Source organism: Callithrix jacchus, chromosome 9 (assembly GCF_049354715.1).
Source record: "Callithrix jacchus isolate 240 chromosome 9, calJac240_pri, whole genome shotgun sequence".
NCBI lineage: Eukaryota > Metazoa > Chordata > Mammalia > Primates > Cebidae > Callithrix > Callithrix jacchus.
The window spans coordinates 132,001,769-132,016,052 of NC_133510.1; the positions used below are offsets into that span (position 1 = coordinate 132,001,769).

The 14,284-nt window shown below is 44.5% G+C and overlaps 1 protein-coding gene across 7 annotated transcripts in view; it reads left to right on the top strand.

The window, feature by feature from the left end:
* Nucleotides 1-14,284, top strand: part of GLT1D1 (glycosyltransferase 1 domain containing 1) — a 127,573-nt gene that overhangs the window by 14,953 nt on the left and 98,336 nt on the right. For all 7 annotated transcript variants that reach the window (XM_035258175.3, XM_035258181.3, XM_035258176.3 and 4 more), the window contains exon 2: nucleotides 8,571-8,719. In XM_035258175.3, coding sequence (XP_035114066.1) covers nucleotides 8,571-8,719 — 149 coding nt within the window. The remainder of the gene's footprint in view (nucleotides 1-8,570; nucleotides 8,720-14,284) is intronic.

Consider the following 14,284-nt stretch of genomic DNA (forward strand, 5'->3'; position numbering starts at 1 on the left):
CTGCCCCACACCACGCCCCACAGCAGCCTCTGGGAACCACCATTCTGCTCTCCACGTCTGTGTGCTGGACTTTCTTGGCTCACTGCAATCTCCACTTCCCTGGTTCAAGTGATTCTCCTGCCTTAGCCTCCTGAGTAGCTGGAATTACAGGCATACACCATAATAGCTGGCTAATTTTTGTATTTTTAGTGGAGATGGGGTTTTACAGTGTTGGCCAGGCTGGTCTCGAACTCCTGACCTCATGTGATCCGCCCGATTTGGCTTCTCAAAGTGCTGGGATGAGCCAAAGCGAGTGATGTGAGCCCCTGCGCCAGTCACCTTCAGGCTTTTATTTGAATGTCACCTTCTTTAGCGGGACCTCCCCTGCCCACCCTTCTCAGACAGCAGCCCTTTTCACCACACACTCTTCCCTGCCTCCCTGGGGCTGTTGGTTTTCCTCCCGAGCACAAAGCTGCCTCTGATGTAGAGGAGATCTGGCTGAATATTCTGGCTTATTGATCTTTTCCCTGTGCTAGAAAGTTGGCCTTGGGTGTGGTGGCTCACACCTGTAATCCCAGCACTTTGGGAGGCTGAGGTGGGTGGATCACCTGAGGTTAAGAATTTGAGACCAGCCTGAAACAACATGGAGAAACCCCATCTCTACTAAAAATACAAAATTACCCAGGCATGGTGGTGGTTGCCTGTGTTCCCAGCTACTCGGGAGGCTGAGGCAGGAGAATCACTTGAACCCAGGAGGTGGAGATTTCAGTGAGCTGAGATCACACCATTGCACTCCAGCCTGGGTAACAAAAGTGAAACTCGGTCCCCCAACCCCCCCCCAAAAAAGAAAGTTGGCCCTTTGGCCTCCCCGGAATCAGGGGTTTGTTCATATTTTGTTCCTTACTGAACCCTCGGTTCCTGAGGGTGCTGGGCATACAGCAGGTGCACGTGGTCACTGAAAACGCAGGAGAGATGCCCAGCACAGCAGTGAGCCCTGTGGGATCCCATCTCACGTCTGCAGGGCTTACCCTCTGCCTCGGGGGGTCCCCAGCAGGCACCGGCACCCGGGCCTGCCATGGAAAAAGCTGACCTGGAGAGTGTCCAGGCCTGGCGTCGTGCCAGATGCTCTCATGCTTGCCACAGAGACTAGGGGATGGGAGAGAGTGGTTAAGACGTTGACAGGAAAGTAATAGAAATGGTGAAGCTTGGAATCTCACCAGAATTGGAGGAAAAGGCCAGAGTCCTAGGGGGTAGAGGTCACTGGTCTGCAGTTCCGGGGAGGCCAAAGGATTATCGTAATAATAAGGGCGCTCAGCTATGATGGTGGTGTGGGTTAGAGATCCTTTGCCTCGAGTAATTGAATTGAATTGAATTGAAAGCTCAGTTGAATTGAAAACTCAACCCAAATTGTCTTCGACAATGAAGGCCATGTCATAGCTTTTGCCATAAGAAGGCTAGAGGCAGGGCCTCCTGGGCTGGTTTTCCAGCAGAGGACACGTACAGGAGTCCACCTATCTCAGTGTCCTGCATCCACTTCCTTCTCTGGCAGAATCTCCTCGCCAGCCCCTCTCGGGGCTCATGCATCCCAGGTCAGGCCCAGCGAGAACCTGCCAGGTTGAGTCTGTGAAAACACGACCCCAGATCCCAGAATTGAACATGTAGGGGTGGGTGTGTGGAGACCCAGATGCTTCGGTTGGCATGAGCCTGCAGGAGCACCCTGGATGTGGAGGTGGGTTTTGTCCTACTCAGATAAGTGCCAGGGAGGGTCAAGGTCTTAGGAAGCCGCATGTGGGAACAGACACCGTTGCGGTGACACTGACCCGCATCACTCGGTCTCAGAGAGAAGGGAAATGGAAAACGCAGCCCTCCGGGACTTCTGAAGATGTCGGGGAGGAACAGGCACTGTGAACCTTGAAGGAGTAGGAAATATCATTGGGAAGATTCTCATAGACGTTGAAATGCCTGGCTTCTCTGGGTAACTGGTGACCTTGCAGTGTGAGTAGCTCCTCGATCGGCCAGGTACTGACCGCGAGAGCCCATGGGATCTGACCTTGCACTCTCACCTAGAAGCATAATATGAGCCCCGTGGGTCCACTTGGATTTCCCAGTAGTCACATTAAACACAGCAAAAAGAAACAGATAAAATCAACTTTAATACTATATTCTCTTTCACTCAACATATCCAAACATGATTTTGATTTTTTTTTTTTCCTTGACAGAATCTCACTCCATCACCCAGGCTGGAGTGCAGTGGCAGCACCTCGACTCACTGCAGCCTCGGCTTCTAAGGCTAAAGCCATCCTCCCACCTCAGCCTCCCACGGAGCTGGGACTACAGGCATACACCACCACACCCGGCTACTTTTTGTATTTTTTTTTTTTTTTGAGACGCAATCTTGCTTTGTCACCAGGCTGGAGTGCAGTGGTGCAATCTCGGCACTGCAATCTCCACCTCCTGGGTTCAAGCAATTCTTTTGCCTCAGCCTCCCAAGTAGTTGGGACCACAGGTGCGTGCCACCACACCCAGCTGGGCCAGGATGGTCTCGATCTCTTGACCTTGTGATCCACCCGCCTTGGACTCCCAAAGTGCTGGGATTACAGGTGTGAGCCACCGCGCCTGGCCAACTTTTTGCAGAGACGGGGTCTTCTGTGTTGCCCAGGCTGGTCTCACACTCCTGGGCTCAAGCCATTCACTCGCCTTGGCCTTCTGAAGTGCTGGGATTACAGTTTTGAGTCACAATACCTAGCCTCGTCTATTTAGAAATACATTGTATATTTAAAATATTTATAATATTTATAATACACATGTGAAATATGTATTATAAATATGTGTATACATATAACTTATACATTAATGTATAAGTAGTAATATATATTATACATGTGCATGTGTAAATGAGCCGTGTGTGTCTTTCACACGGCGCATTTCTATTCGGATTAGGCTCAGTTTTAGTGCTCAGCTGCTGCATGTGGCTTTCTGGATCTCACTGGGCTACGGGCCCTGACCCTGCAAAAGGACCTCCCCTCCGGTTTGGAGCTCATAATGCCTGATGGTTTCACCGTCCTCACCTCCAGTTCATTCATTTCATCTGACCCCAGTTGACATTTGAGGTCAAGACACTTCCCGATCTACTCACTTTGCCTGTTAGGTGATTGCATTTTTCCATTTTTTTTTTAAACAGTTCCCATCTGTATTCTTTATTATTATTATTATTATTTTCTGAGACAGAGTCTTGGTCCGTCCCCCAGGCTGGAGTGCAGTGGTGTGATCTTGGCTCACTGCAACCTCTGCCTCCTGGAAGCGATTCTCCTGCCTCAGCCTCCTGAATAGCTGGGATTACAGGTGTGCACCACCTAATTTATGTATTTTTAGTAGGGACAAGGTTTCACCGTGTTGACCAGGCTGGTCTCGGACTCCGGACCTCATGTGATCCACCTGCCTTGGCCTCCCAAAGTGCTGGGATTACAGGCCACTGCACTCCAGCCGGGGTAACAGAGCGAGACTCCATCTCAAAAGTAAACAAATTTGCACTCCAGCAAATTTTATTGAGACTCTGTCTCAAACAAAGCACACATACACGCATGCACGCACACACCCACACACACACACGGCACGCACGCATGCGCGCACACACACGGCACGCACACGCACACACACACGGCACGCACACACACGGCGCGCACACACACACAGAAATGACCAAACTCTACTGTACACGCAGGTAAAAGGGATGGCTGCCGGCCGGGGGATGCCACAGAATGCCTGTGAATCTTGAGTCGGGGGCGCACAGAGGCTTCTTCTTTTTGTGGACCTGCCAAGTAAATGCTCAAAGTCTCTTCATTTATGGGAGATGCTTTTGCTTCCAAGAAGGCCTTTTTGAGTCAAACCAGAATTATTTGGGCATAATAGATGCTCAGTGAATTTGTTAGTTGAATTATTACTTGACAGAAGGGGAAAGCATAGATCCATTTAAAGGTATCGCAAGTCAAGCAGAAACAAGGGCACGATTTAGTTCACGGAGAATTTAGATTAAAAAATACATTTAGAATATGAGATTACAAAGTTAGTATCAAAATACCATTTAAAAATATGCTTAATAGGCCGGGTGCGGCAGCTCACGCCTGTAATCTCAGCACTTTGGGAGGCTGAGGCAGATGGATCACCTGAGGTTGGGTGTTTGAGACCAGCCTGGCCAACATGGTGAAACTCCATCTCTACTAAAAATGCGAAAATTAGCCGGTCGTGGTGGTGCATGCCTATAGTCCCAGCTACTCAGGAGTTGAGGCATAAGAATCACTTGAACTCGGGAGGCAGATGTCGCAGTGAGCCGAGATCGCACCACTGCACTCCAGCCTGGGCCACAGAGCAAGACTCTGTCTCAAAAAAAAAAAAAAAAAAAAAAAAAAAAAATTAACAAATCAGGAAGTACCGATGGTCTCTATGTAACCACCTGCATTCCATGCCCTCTGCTGTGTTGACTCTGTGTGAGTCTCTCGGGAATGGCCTCTCCAAGTAGAATTCAGCCCCTTTTCCATCTATCAATGTTTATTTTTGACTTCTCATTTCTTAGAGCTTTACGAAGAACACAAAAGAGCAATTAGTCACCCATGATAGGCTCAAGACATGGTCAGAAGCATGTTGAATCCTGACTTTTGTGTGATGTATTTTACATGCTTTAGACTGAAGTGAGCTAATAGCTCGACTGCTGCCGGCATCTATCCTGGTTCTGCTGGTCAGTTACCTTCAGCGTTTCCAAAGGATGCTAGTTTTGATGGGGAGAGAAGAGACGTTACTCACCCACAACGACAGAATCACATTAGCGTGAAAATGGTGGGCTCGAGCCACAGGGTGCACTTCAGCAGTTCAGAGCAGCTTAAGTCTCAAGACCATAGTTATTCTTTATTTGCACAGTGATGTTACAACAGTTTATGAAAAGGAAGCCGAAGGAGAAAGACAAAAATATCACCCACATACTAGTACAATGTAGAATCGCACCGTGTGCCCCAGGTCAGCGTGAGTCTGTGAGTCAGAAGATTCCAACCTAATGTTTCTTTGCGGCTCCCACGGTGCCAGCAGCTTGGTCCTTTGGTGATCACAGTGAAGACTTGAGACCTCCCTGTTTCTTCCTCATCGTCTTCATCATGTCCTCCTCTTCTTTGTTTTCCTCAGGATTCTGTGCAATATTGCCCCTAAATGCACACCAGTTAATTCACCTTGTGTTCAGCTGAATAAATAACCATTTCATTGCTGGAGTTAAAAGAAAAAAAAGGCTAGGTTGGATTTGAACTTCGTTCTGTAGTACCGTCTGGATGGTTTAAGAGATTGTCAAGGGTGATTTTAAATGTACTTGATTTTCATGTATGCCCTGACTTTGTCATCAATGCCCCAAGTAAGATGTGACTCCATCTTCCAAATAAATGCAGCGCAGAGGGGTGACAGCGACAGGCTCAAAACAAAGGGGGGGATTTTGAGAGACTGTTATGTGGTGGGAACTGGGCTGTCAGGAGAGTTCTTGGAAAGGAGCTGGCAGCAGGACGTGCCATGTCAGAGGCATGGAGACTCGAGAAGGGAGCGTGATGTGCCACAGGTCCTGCCATGGGAGGGTGGTTGGAGTGGAGTGTGCTTCTGCCATGCAGGGTGAGTTGTGTTCTGGGCTGAGGCATTTATCCCAGAGACACATTCAGCCATTAATAAGCAGGATAGAAATGGGCCCCAGTCTCACGCGGTTGACAGTTGAACTGGATACGGGGAGCTCTTTGCAGGTTTTAAGCAGACAAGAGACCCGATCCTGTTTGCTGTGTATGCACGTGCGTGCACGCATACACACACACACACATCAATTAAAAAAGATAATACATGCATGTGGTGAAAAGTATCTGACAATACAAAAGCCTGTGTGTCTCTTTTCTCTTTCTTTCTTTCTTTTTCTGTCTCTCTCATTTTGAGAAAGGGTCTTGGCCTGTAGAGATCAAGGCTGCGGTGGCGTGATCATGGCTCACGGCAGCCTTGAATTCCTGGACTCACCTGTCCTCCTACCTCAGCCTCCCTAACAGCTGGGACCACACGTGCATGCCACCATGCCTGGCTAATTTTTTACATTATTTGTAGACACAGAGTTTCATCATGTTTCCCAGGCTGGTCTTGAACTCCTGAGCTCAAGTGATCCTCCCACCTCTGCCTCCCAAAGTGCTGTGGTTACAAGCCAGAGCCTCCTGATTCTCCTCTTTAGACATAGTCATTGTTACCTCTTTTTGATGTATCCTTCTAGAGGCATTCTGTGCGTACACAGTGTATATACACAAAAGTATCTTCACTTTGCTCACTTTCATTAACAGCGAATGTTGAAACTCATTAACACTTCATAGTGATCTACTGCATTCTTCTGATGGCAAAAGAACATGACTAGGTGCATCTACCGTAATATAACTAGTGCCCTGTGGCTGCGCGTTGAGGTAGTTTTTTAGTCTTTTTGCTGCTTCACAGCTGCTGCGTGTATTCCTGGATGCATGCTTTTGCACATGTATCCAAATATATCTTTGGAATAAATTTCTAGAAGTGGAGTTATTAGGTCACAGGGTTTGTGCATTTCAGATTTTCTAGCTGCAGTTGCATTGCCCACCAGAGAGGTTGTACCAATTTGTTCTGTCACAGATAATGTACAGGAGTGTTTATTTCAGGAAGCCCCAGGTCAATTTTTTAATCTTTACAGATTTTCTGGGTTAAAAGGACGGCTGATGTTGAGCATCATTTTCTTTGTTCAGGAGCTCAGTTGTATTTCTTTTTCTGTGGATAGCAATTTTGTGCCCACCTCTGTTTTTCTTTTCCCCCCCCTCCCTCCTTCCCCTCCCTGCCTCCTTCCCTTCCTTTCTCTTTTCTTTTCTTTCTTTCTTTCTTTTTTTTTTTTTTTTTTGAGATGGAGCCCCACTCTATTGCCCAGGCTAGAGTGCAATGGCACGATCTTGGCTCCTGCAACCTCCAGCTCCCAGGTTCAAGCGAGTCTTTTGCCTCAGCCTCTCTACCAGCTGGGATTACAGGCACACACCACCACACCCAGCTAATTTTTGTAGTTTTACTAGAGAAGGGGTGTCACCATGTTGGCCAGGCTGGTCTCAAATTTTGACCTCAAGTGATCTGCCTGCCTTGGCCTCCTGGAGTGCTGGGATTACAGGCTTGAGCTACCGAGGCTAGTCCTTTTTTTTTTTTTTTTTTTTTTGGAGACAGGGTCTCACTCCATCACCAGGCTGGAGTACAGTGGCAGAATCATGGCTCCCAGCAGCCTCAACCTCTCAGGCTCAAGCAGTTGTCTCATCTCAGCCTTACAAGTAGCCAGGACTACAGGAATGTGTCACCACACTCAGCTCCTTTTTTTTTTTTTTTTGAGAGATGGGGTTTCACTGTATTGTCCAGGCTGGTCTCAAACTCCTGGGCTCAAGAGATCTGTCTGCCTCAACCTCTCAAAGTGCTGGGATTACAGGCATGAGCCATCTTACCCAGACTTCATCTCTATTTTCCTATTGTGTTGTTAGCTTTTCTTTCTTATTGATTTACGAATGCTCTTTACATAATAAGCAGATGAACTTTTTTTCTTTAGTAAGAGTTGTAAATAGTTTTTTGCCCAGTTTCTCATTTGTCTTCTGACTTTGTTTATGTTGTCACTTTTGAAAAAGTTTCTTTATTGTTTATGAGGTTTGTATTTTATATTTATGTTACTAGAAACTTAAACTAAGATGAAGAGAAAGAGAGATGTTTGAAAGACATAAATACTGTGTGTGTATGTGTGTGTGTGTGTGTGTGTGTGTGGCAGGTAGAATGGAAAGAACAGGAAAGATTTTTTGAAGCTATATTAATAGGTGACTTTTAAAGTCTTTTCAGAGAACTGAGCAACAGAGGCCTGGAAACAATCTTTAGATACTACAGTTCAAGGACAGGAGAAAAAACATGGAATTAAGGAAATAGAAAAGGAGGGGTCTGATGTGGCAAATGCCACTGGAAAGGGCAGTGGGTGTCCCATGGCTGAAGGCTGTCAAGGCCTCCAGAATCAGCCTTCCTTCCAGTGGCCTCGGTCCTAGCCACAGTCCTGCACATTTGAGACTGGCAGATGAATGATTAATGTCATTGACTCTGGGCCTTCTCTTATATTTTGAGGCAGGGTGCTTACAAAGGGCAATTCAGTAAATAATTAATCTAATGAAATTGATGTAAAATCTTAATCATAGCAGCTGGGCACTGTGTCTCATTTCTGTAATCTCAGCACTTTGGGAGGCCAAGGCAGGTGGATCACTTGAGAAAAGAGTTTGAGACCAGCCTGGCCAACATGGTGAAATCCCGTCTTTACTAAAAATACAAAAAATTACCCAGGAGTGGTAGTGTGTGCCTGTAGTCCCAGCTACTCCAGAGGCAGAGGCAGGAGAATCGCTTTGATCCAGGAGGCTGAGGTTGTCGTGAGCCAAGACTGTAGCAGTGCACCCCAGCCTGGCAACAAGAGTGAAACTCTGTCTCAAAACAAAAACAAAAACACTTTATTGTCGCAGCAACCTGTTACATATTAACATTTTCGCCTCTTCCTCTCCTCTCTCTATTTTTTGGTAAAGGGCCCACCTGGAGGCTGCAGGGCACGTGTGCGTTCTGAAAGATGCCTTTGACTTTGGAAGCCCATCTGAGATTGCAAACCTCATCTTGGCTGAGAACTGCGAGGCCGCCCTGGCTCTTCATCTCTATAGGGCAGGCCGCCTCTTGCAAGGTAACCCTGTTTCTCTTCAAAAGTGGAATACCAGAAATACTGAAAACCAGAAGTGCCTGCAATGTCTAAGAATATGGGAAACAATGTCTCCTATTTATTCAATTCAGAAATGGGAGACATGCAATAATCTCTTCGATTTGTTTTCTTAGTGCATAATTTTCTTAAATGTGATAACTGTGTCACTCAAGAGTGGATGTGTATTGAAGCTGTTTTTACCATATTAATAGTATCATCTGAATTTTGTTTTTTGAGACAGGGTCTTACTCTGTCACCCAGGCTGGAGTGCAGTGATGCAATCTCGGCTCGCTGCAACCTCCACTTCCTGGGATCAACAATCCTCCCACTTCAGTCTCCCAAGTGCATGCCACCATGTTCCCTGATTTTTAGTTTTATTTTTGCAGAGACAGAGTCGCACCATTGTTGCCCAGGCTGGTTTCGAACACCTTTACTCTACACTGGGGCAACGTTCAGGGGATCCATCCTCCTCAGCCTCCCAAAATGCAGGGATCACAGACATAAGTCTGGCCCTGAATTTTTTCAGTACATGTTTCATCTTTCAAAATATATTTTTTCAAAAGGATTATTTTACAAATACAAAGGAGCACTTATCAATTTATGAGGAAAGTACTAAGAAGTTAAAACCAGTTTAAAGCACATTCGAGCCACTGGAGTTTAAACTGGCAATTTGATAAAGAATATCAGAGAAAATTCACCAGGTCAGTTGCAGAACTGACTAACATCCAGCAAGGCAATGGGCCCCAAGCTCTGGAAGTATCTTTTCTATGGGACAGAAATGATTTACATCTCTCCCTGACAGAAAGCTGCAAATGACTTAATGTAACTTCACAGAATATGAGCTCTCAACGAACAGCACATAATGAAGTCAAACAATGATACACTCTCTCAGAAAATCAATCTTTGGAGGACGCTTTTAAATGTGGCGTCTGAGAACGTTGCAAGAAAACGCACGTGCACCTTATTTATTCTGTCTGTGCAGAACATTTTTCTGAACACTCCGAAGACCCATCTGACTTTACTGAGGGTATAGGAGGCACCAGATGAAGCAAGACAGATATTTTTATTCCTGTTCAGCCTGTGTGGCTTTCCTCAAACATGAATTAAATGGCACAGTAGTGGTCATTTGTGCTGCACCATTTTAAGGGTAATATGTGAATATATAGCATGTCATTTGAGGATCAAAATTAGCCCCAGTCATTAACACAGCAGAATTAAGTTTTGATCAGCAAAATGTGTCACACTTGTAAAACCTTTAGAAGTTTTTTTGTTAATCATGATTTTTAAAAAATTTCTTTACACTGTATCAAACCTTATGTAAGCTCCAGCTGGTTTTCGTGCCTCCTGTGCCTTAGGACGTTGAGCCCTCTCTCTCTTCATATATGGGCACATCTTACTACGTGTTCTTTCTTTTCTCAGGTAATACGTGAAAATTGCCCCAGTGTAGAGTAAAATGTAACTGAGTGGTATAGTATGAAAAGCAAGCTTGTCTTCCGCCTCTCATCTTCACTGTATCATTTCTCATTTCCAGAGGCAACCCACAGTTATCATTTTCATGTGTATATTCTCCTAGAAATACATATATATATATATATATACTGTGTTGGTCATCTATTATTATGTAACAAATTACCCCCAAACGTAGTTGCTTATAGCAGTACATTTGCTATCTCTTAGTTCCTGTGGGCATTCAAAAGCAGCTTAGCTGGGTGGTGTGTCTCAGGGTTTCCCATGAGGCTACAGTCTCATCTGCTGGTTTGACTGGGGCTTGCAGATGTGCATGTATGATGGTGCACTCACAAGGCCATTGGTGGGAGACCTCAGTTCCCACCAGCAGGAACCTTTGAAAGGTTGTCACTGACTGTTGCAGCTCTTTTACACAGTCACAGAGCCTCGGCCCTGAGTTTAGTGATTCTATTGACTGTGAGTTATGTTGCTTTCTTTTCTTTTTTTTCTTTGACTTTCAAGTTCAGCCGTACACGTGCAGGAGGCAGGTTTGTTCCTTAGGTAAACGTGTGCTGTGGTAGTTTGCTGCACAGATCAGCCCGTCACTTAGGTATTATGCCCAGCGTCCATTAGCTAGTCCTGATGCTCTCCCTCCTCCCATTCCACCCCCAAAAAGTTGTGTTGTTTTCTGTAAAGTGATATCTATTTTTTACTTTCTTTCTTCTTCTTTTTTTTTTGATACAGAGTCTTAATCTGTGGTCCAGGCTAGAGTGCAGTGGTATGATCTGGGCTCACTACAACCTCCACCTAGCAGGTTCAAGTGATTCTCATGCCTCAGCCTCCAGAATACCTGGAATAGCTGTGATTACAGGCGTATGCCAGCCCGCCCAGCTGATTTTTGTATTTTTAGTAGAAACAGGCTTTCACCATGTTGGCCAGGCTGGTCTCCAATTCCTGACTTAAGGTGACCCGCCTGCCTTGGCCTCCCAAAATGCTGGGATTACAGTCACGAGCCACTGTGTGTGGCCCCTGTTGTTTCTTTTAAAGTGTTTTATGCACATACGCAGAACATTTTATTCCCACAAATGGGATTCGATCTGTATATTTAACTCCTAGCTCAGCTACTTTTCCAAATCCACAAAGCCATGTCTGTTATATTCTTTTTATTGGCTGTGAGGTATTCCACTGTGAGAATGCACCGTACTTATTAAAAGTCTCTCTCTTGTTTTTTTTTTAGCTATTCCAAGGAAGGCTGGAGTATTTTCCATTATATTTCTTTACTCCACTGTGTGAGGATGTTGGAAATATAAATTCCTGGGAAAACCTGCAGGCCAAAGGGCTGTGTAATTTTTGTTTTGATTGACACTGACAAATTACTGTATGGAAGGGTTATTCCAGTTCATATCCTACTAACAGATGGGCAAGAACCTATCTCTCCCCTAGTCAGGTTGCTGGGCTTTTGTTTTTCTTCCTTCACTCCCAGTTCTCAGTTTTACCCTGCTTGATCTCTGCTGCAAATAAGCACAAAGTCATCTGAAGTTAGGTTTGCTTCTCCTAAGACTTGAAGGTGGAGAGGATTTCTCTGCAGAGCCAACTTGCTCGCAGGGGAGAAATCAACTGCACTGCTCAGCCTCGCAAACGCTCAGAACTGACGCCGCGCTGCTCTGAGTAAATGTGGTTAAACTTTGGCTTGCTCGTTCCTGATTGTTGTGCATATGGAAGTTGAACCGTGTTTATTCCTCAGGGTTATGTTTTTGAAGGTTAAGTCTCTGTGTAGCATAATGTGGAAAAAGCACCGCTGTCAGTAAGAAGAGCTGCCCTGTGCACCGCGAGCTCTTCACTTAACAAGGTGTCCGGGACTTTCTCTGCACCCGTTGCAGACGTCGAGTTGCCCTATCCTGTGGCTAACTGGCTGTGTGATAGTTCACTCTATGCATACACTATGCATTTCTTAGACACCCTTCTATTTATTAAACTGTAATTTAAAATATATAGCAGTTATTGACTTTAAATAATTTTTTTTCTGATAGTATTTTTATTTTTAAACAAAAGAATCCAAAATTTATTATGTAGGAATGACAACAATACATTTAAATGCCATCATCTGTATTCCCTGTGGCATTTTAAAAAAATTGTATTTTAGGTTCTGGGGTACAAGTGCAGATCATGCAGGTTGTTTTATAGATACTTACATGGCAAGGTGGTTTGCTGCCTCCATCCCCCATCACCTATATCTGGCATTTCTCCCCATGCTATCCCTCCCCAACCTCCCCCCCGACTGTCCCTCCCCTAGCCCCCCTCAACAGACCCCAGTGTGTGATGCTCCCCTCCCTGTGCCCATTTGTTCTCATTGTTCAATACCCACCTATGAGTGAGAACATGTGATGTTTGATTTTCTGTGCCTTTGTCAGTTTGCTGAGAATGATGGTTTCAGATTCATGCTTGTCCCTAAAAAGGACACAAATTCATTGTTTTAAGTATTAAATTACTTATGGAGGTGACTTGGAAACTGGGTAAAAATACAAAGAAGGTAATATGGCACCTGCAATTTCGCCACCCAGAGATGACCACTGTTTGTGCGTGCGTTTTTGTTTTTTATTCAAAATTGACTTTGCAAAAAAGATATACTTTTACCATATAACCTTGCAACTTCTTTTTAAAAATATCTGTAGTCCAGGCATGGTGCCTCATACCTCTAATCCCAGTGCTTTGGAGGCCAAGAAAGGCAGATCACTTGAGGTCAAGAGTTCCAGACCAGCCTGGCCAACATGGTGCAGTCCCTGTCTCTACTGAAAATACAAAAAAAAAAGAAAAAACTGGATGTGATGGTGGGTGCCTGTAATCCCAGCTTCTTGGGAAGCTGAGGCAGGAGAATCGCTTGAACTTGGGAGGCGAAGGTTGAAGTGAGCTGAGTTCATGCCCCTGCACTTCAGCATGGGCAGCAGAGTGAGACTCCGTATCAAAAAAAAATTTATCTATATATTAAAACAAATATATTTTATATATTTAATTATGTATATTTATATCTCTATATATTTATTATATATAAGATATTAAAACATTCTTTGTGGAGTATTTCATATGTGCTAAGCACTTCGATAAATGCTCTGAATGAAGAGATGTTGCTGTATCTGACTTTTGCTCTGTAGTTTGTGTGTATATTTTAAAAATTGCAATCATATTATACTTATAATCTAGTAGCCTACTTTGCAACGTGTTAGAAATAGATTGTATATATTTCCTCTGTCATTGAATGTTCTTCTGCAGCGTAGTTATGAATGGTCGTGTCTTATTTCCATTTTCCCCTCAGTTTTAAACAATGTGATGAACATGCTTCTGCATCAACCTTTGGAGCCCACTTTCTTTAGGATCAAAGGGCATATGCACTTTTACAGCTTTTGATACATATTGTCAGTAATAACTAGTCACTTTTATGTCACTGTGTTTATTAAAATATTGCTAAGTAAAACATTAACAGCTTGGACAAGTGGAAGTTTGCTTTTCTGTTTAAAATCAGTATTTGCTAAGCAAATAAATAGCTAAGTAGAATATGCAAATAATGCAAAAAGCACATTATCAACATTAATATACATTACAGATATATTGCAGGTGTAATGCAAATTTTTTGTTTTATTGAGATGGAATCTGGCTCTTATCACCAAAGCTACAGTGCAATGGCTTGATCTTGGCTCATCGCAACCTCTGCTTCCTGGGTGATGGTAGTAAATAATAAGGTATTGTATACTTGAAAATGCTAAGAGAGTAGCCAGGCACGGTGGCTCACACCTGTCATCTCAGCACTTTGGAAGGCTGAGGCGGGCAGATCACTTGAGGTCATGAGTTTGAGACCAACCTGGCCAACATGGTGAAACCCTGTCTCTATTAAAAATACAAACACTAGCTGGGCATGGTGGTGGTGCCTGTAATCTCAGCTACTTGGGAGGGTGAGGCAGGAGTAGCGCCTTGAACCCAGGACGCTGAGGCTGCAGTGAGCCAAGATAGCACCACTGCATTCCAGCCTGGGTGACACAGTGAGAGTCTGTCTCAAAAAAATAAAAATTAAAAATTAAATTAAATTTTAAAATTGCAAGGAGTAGTAGGTTT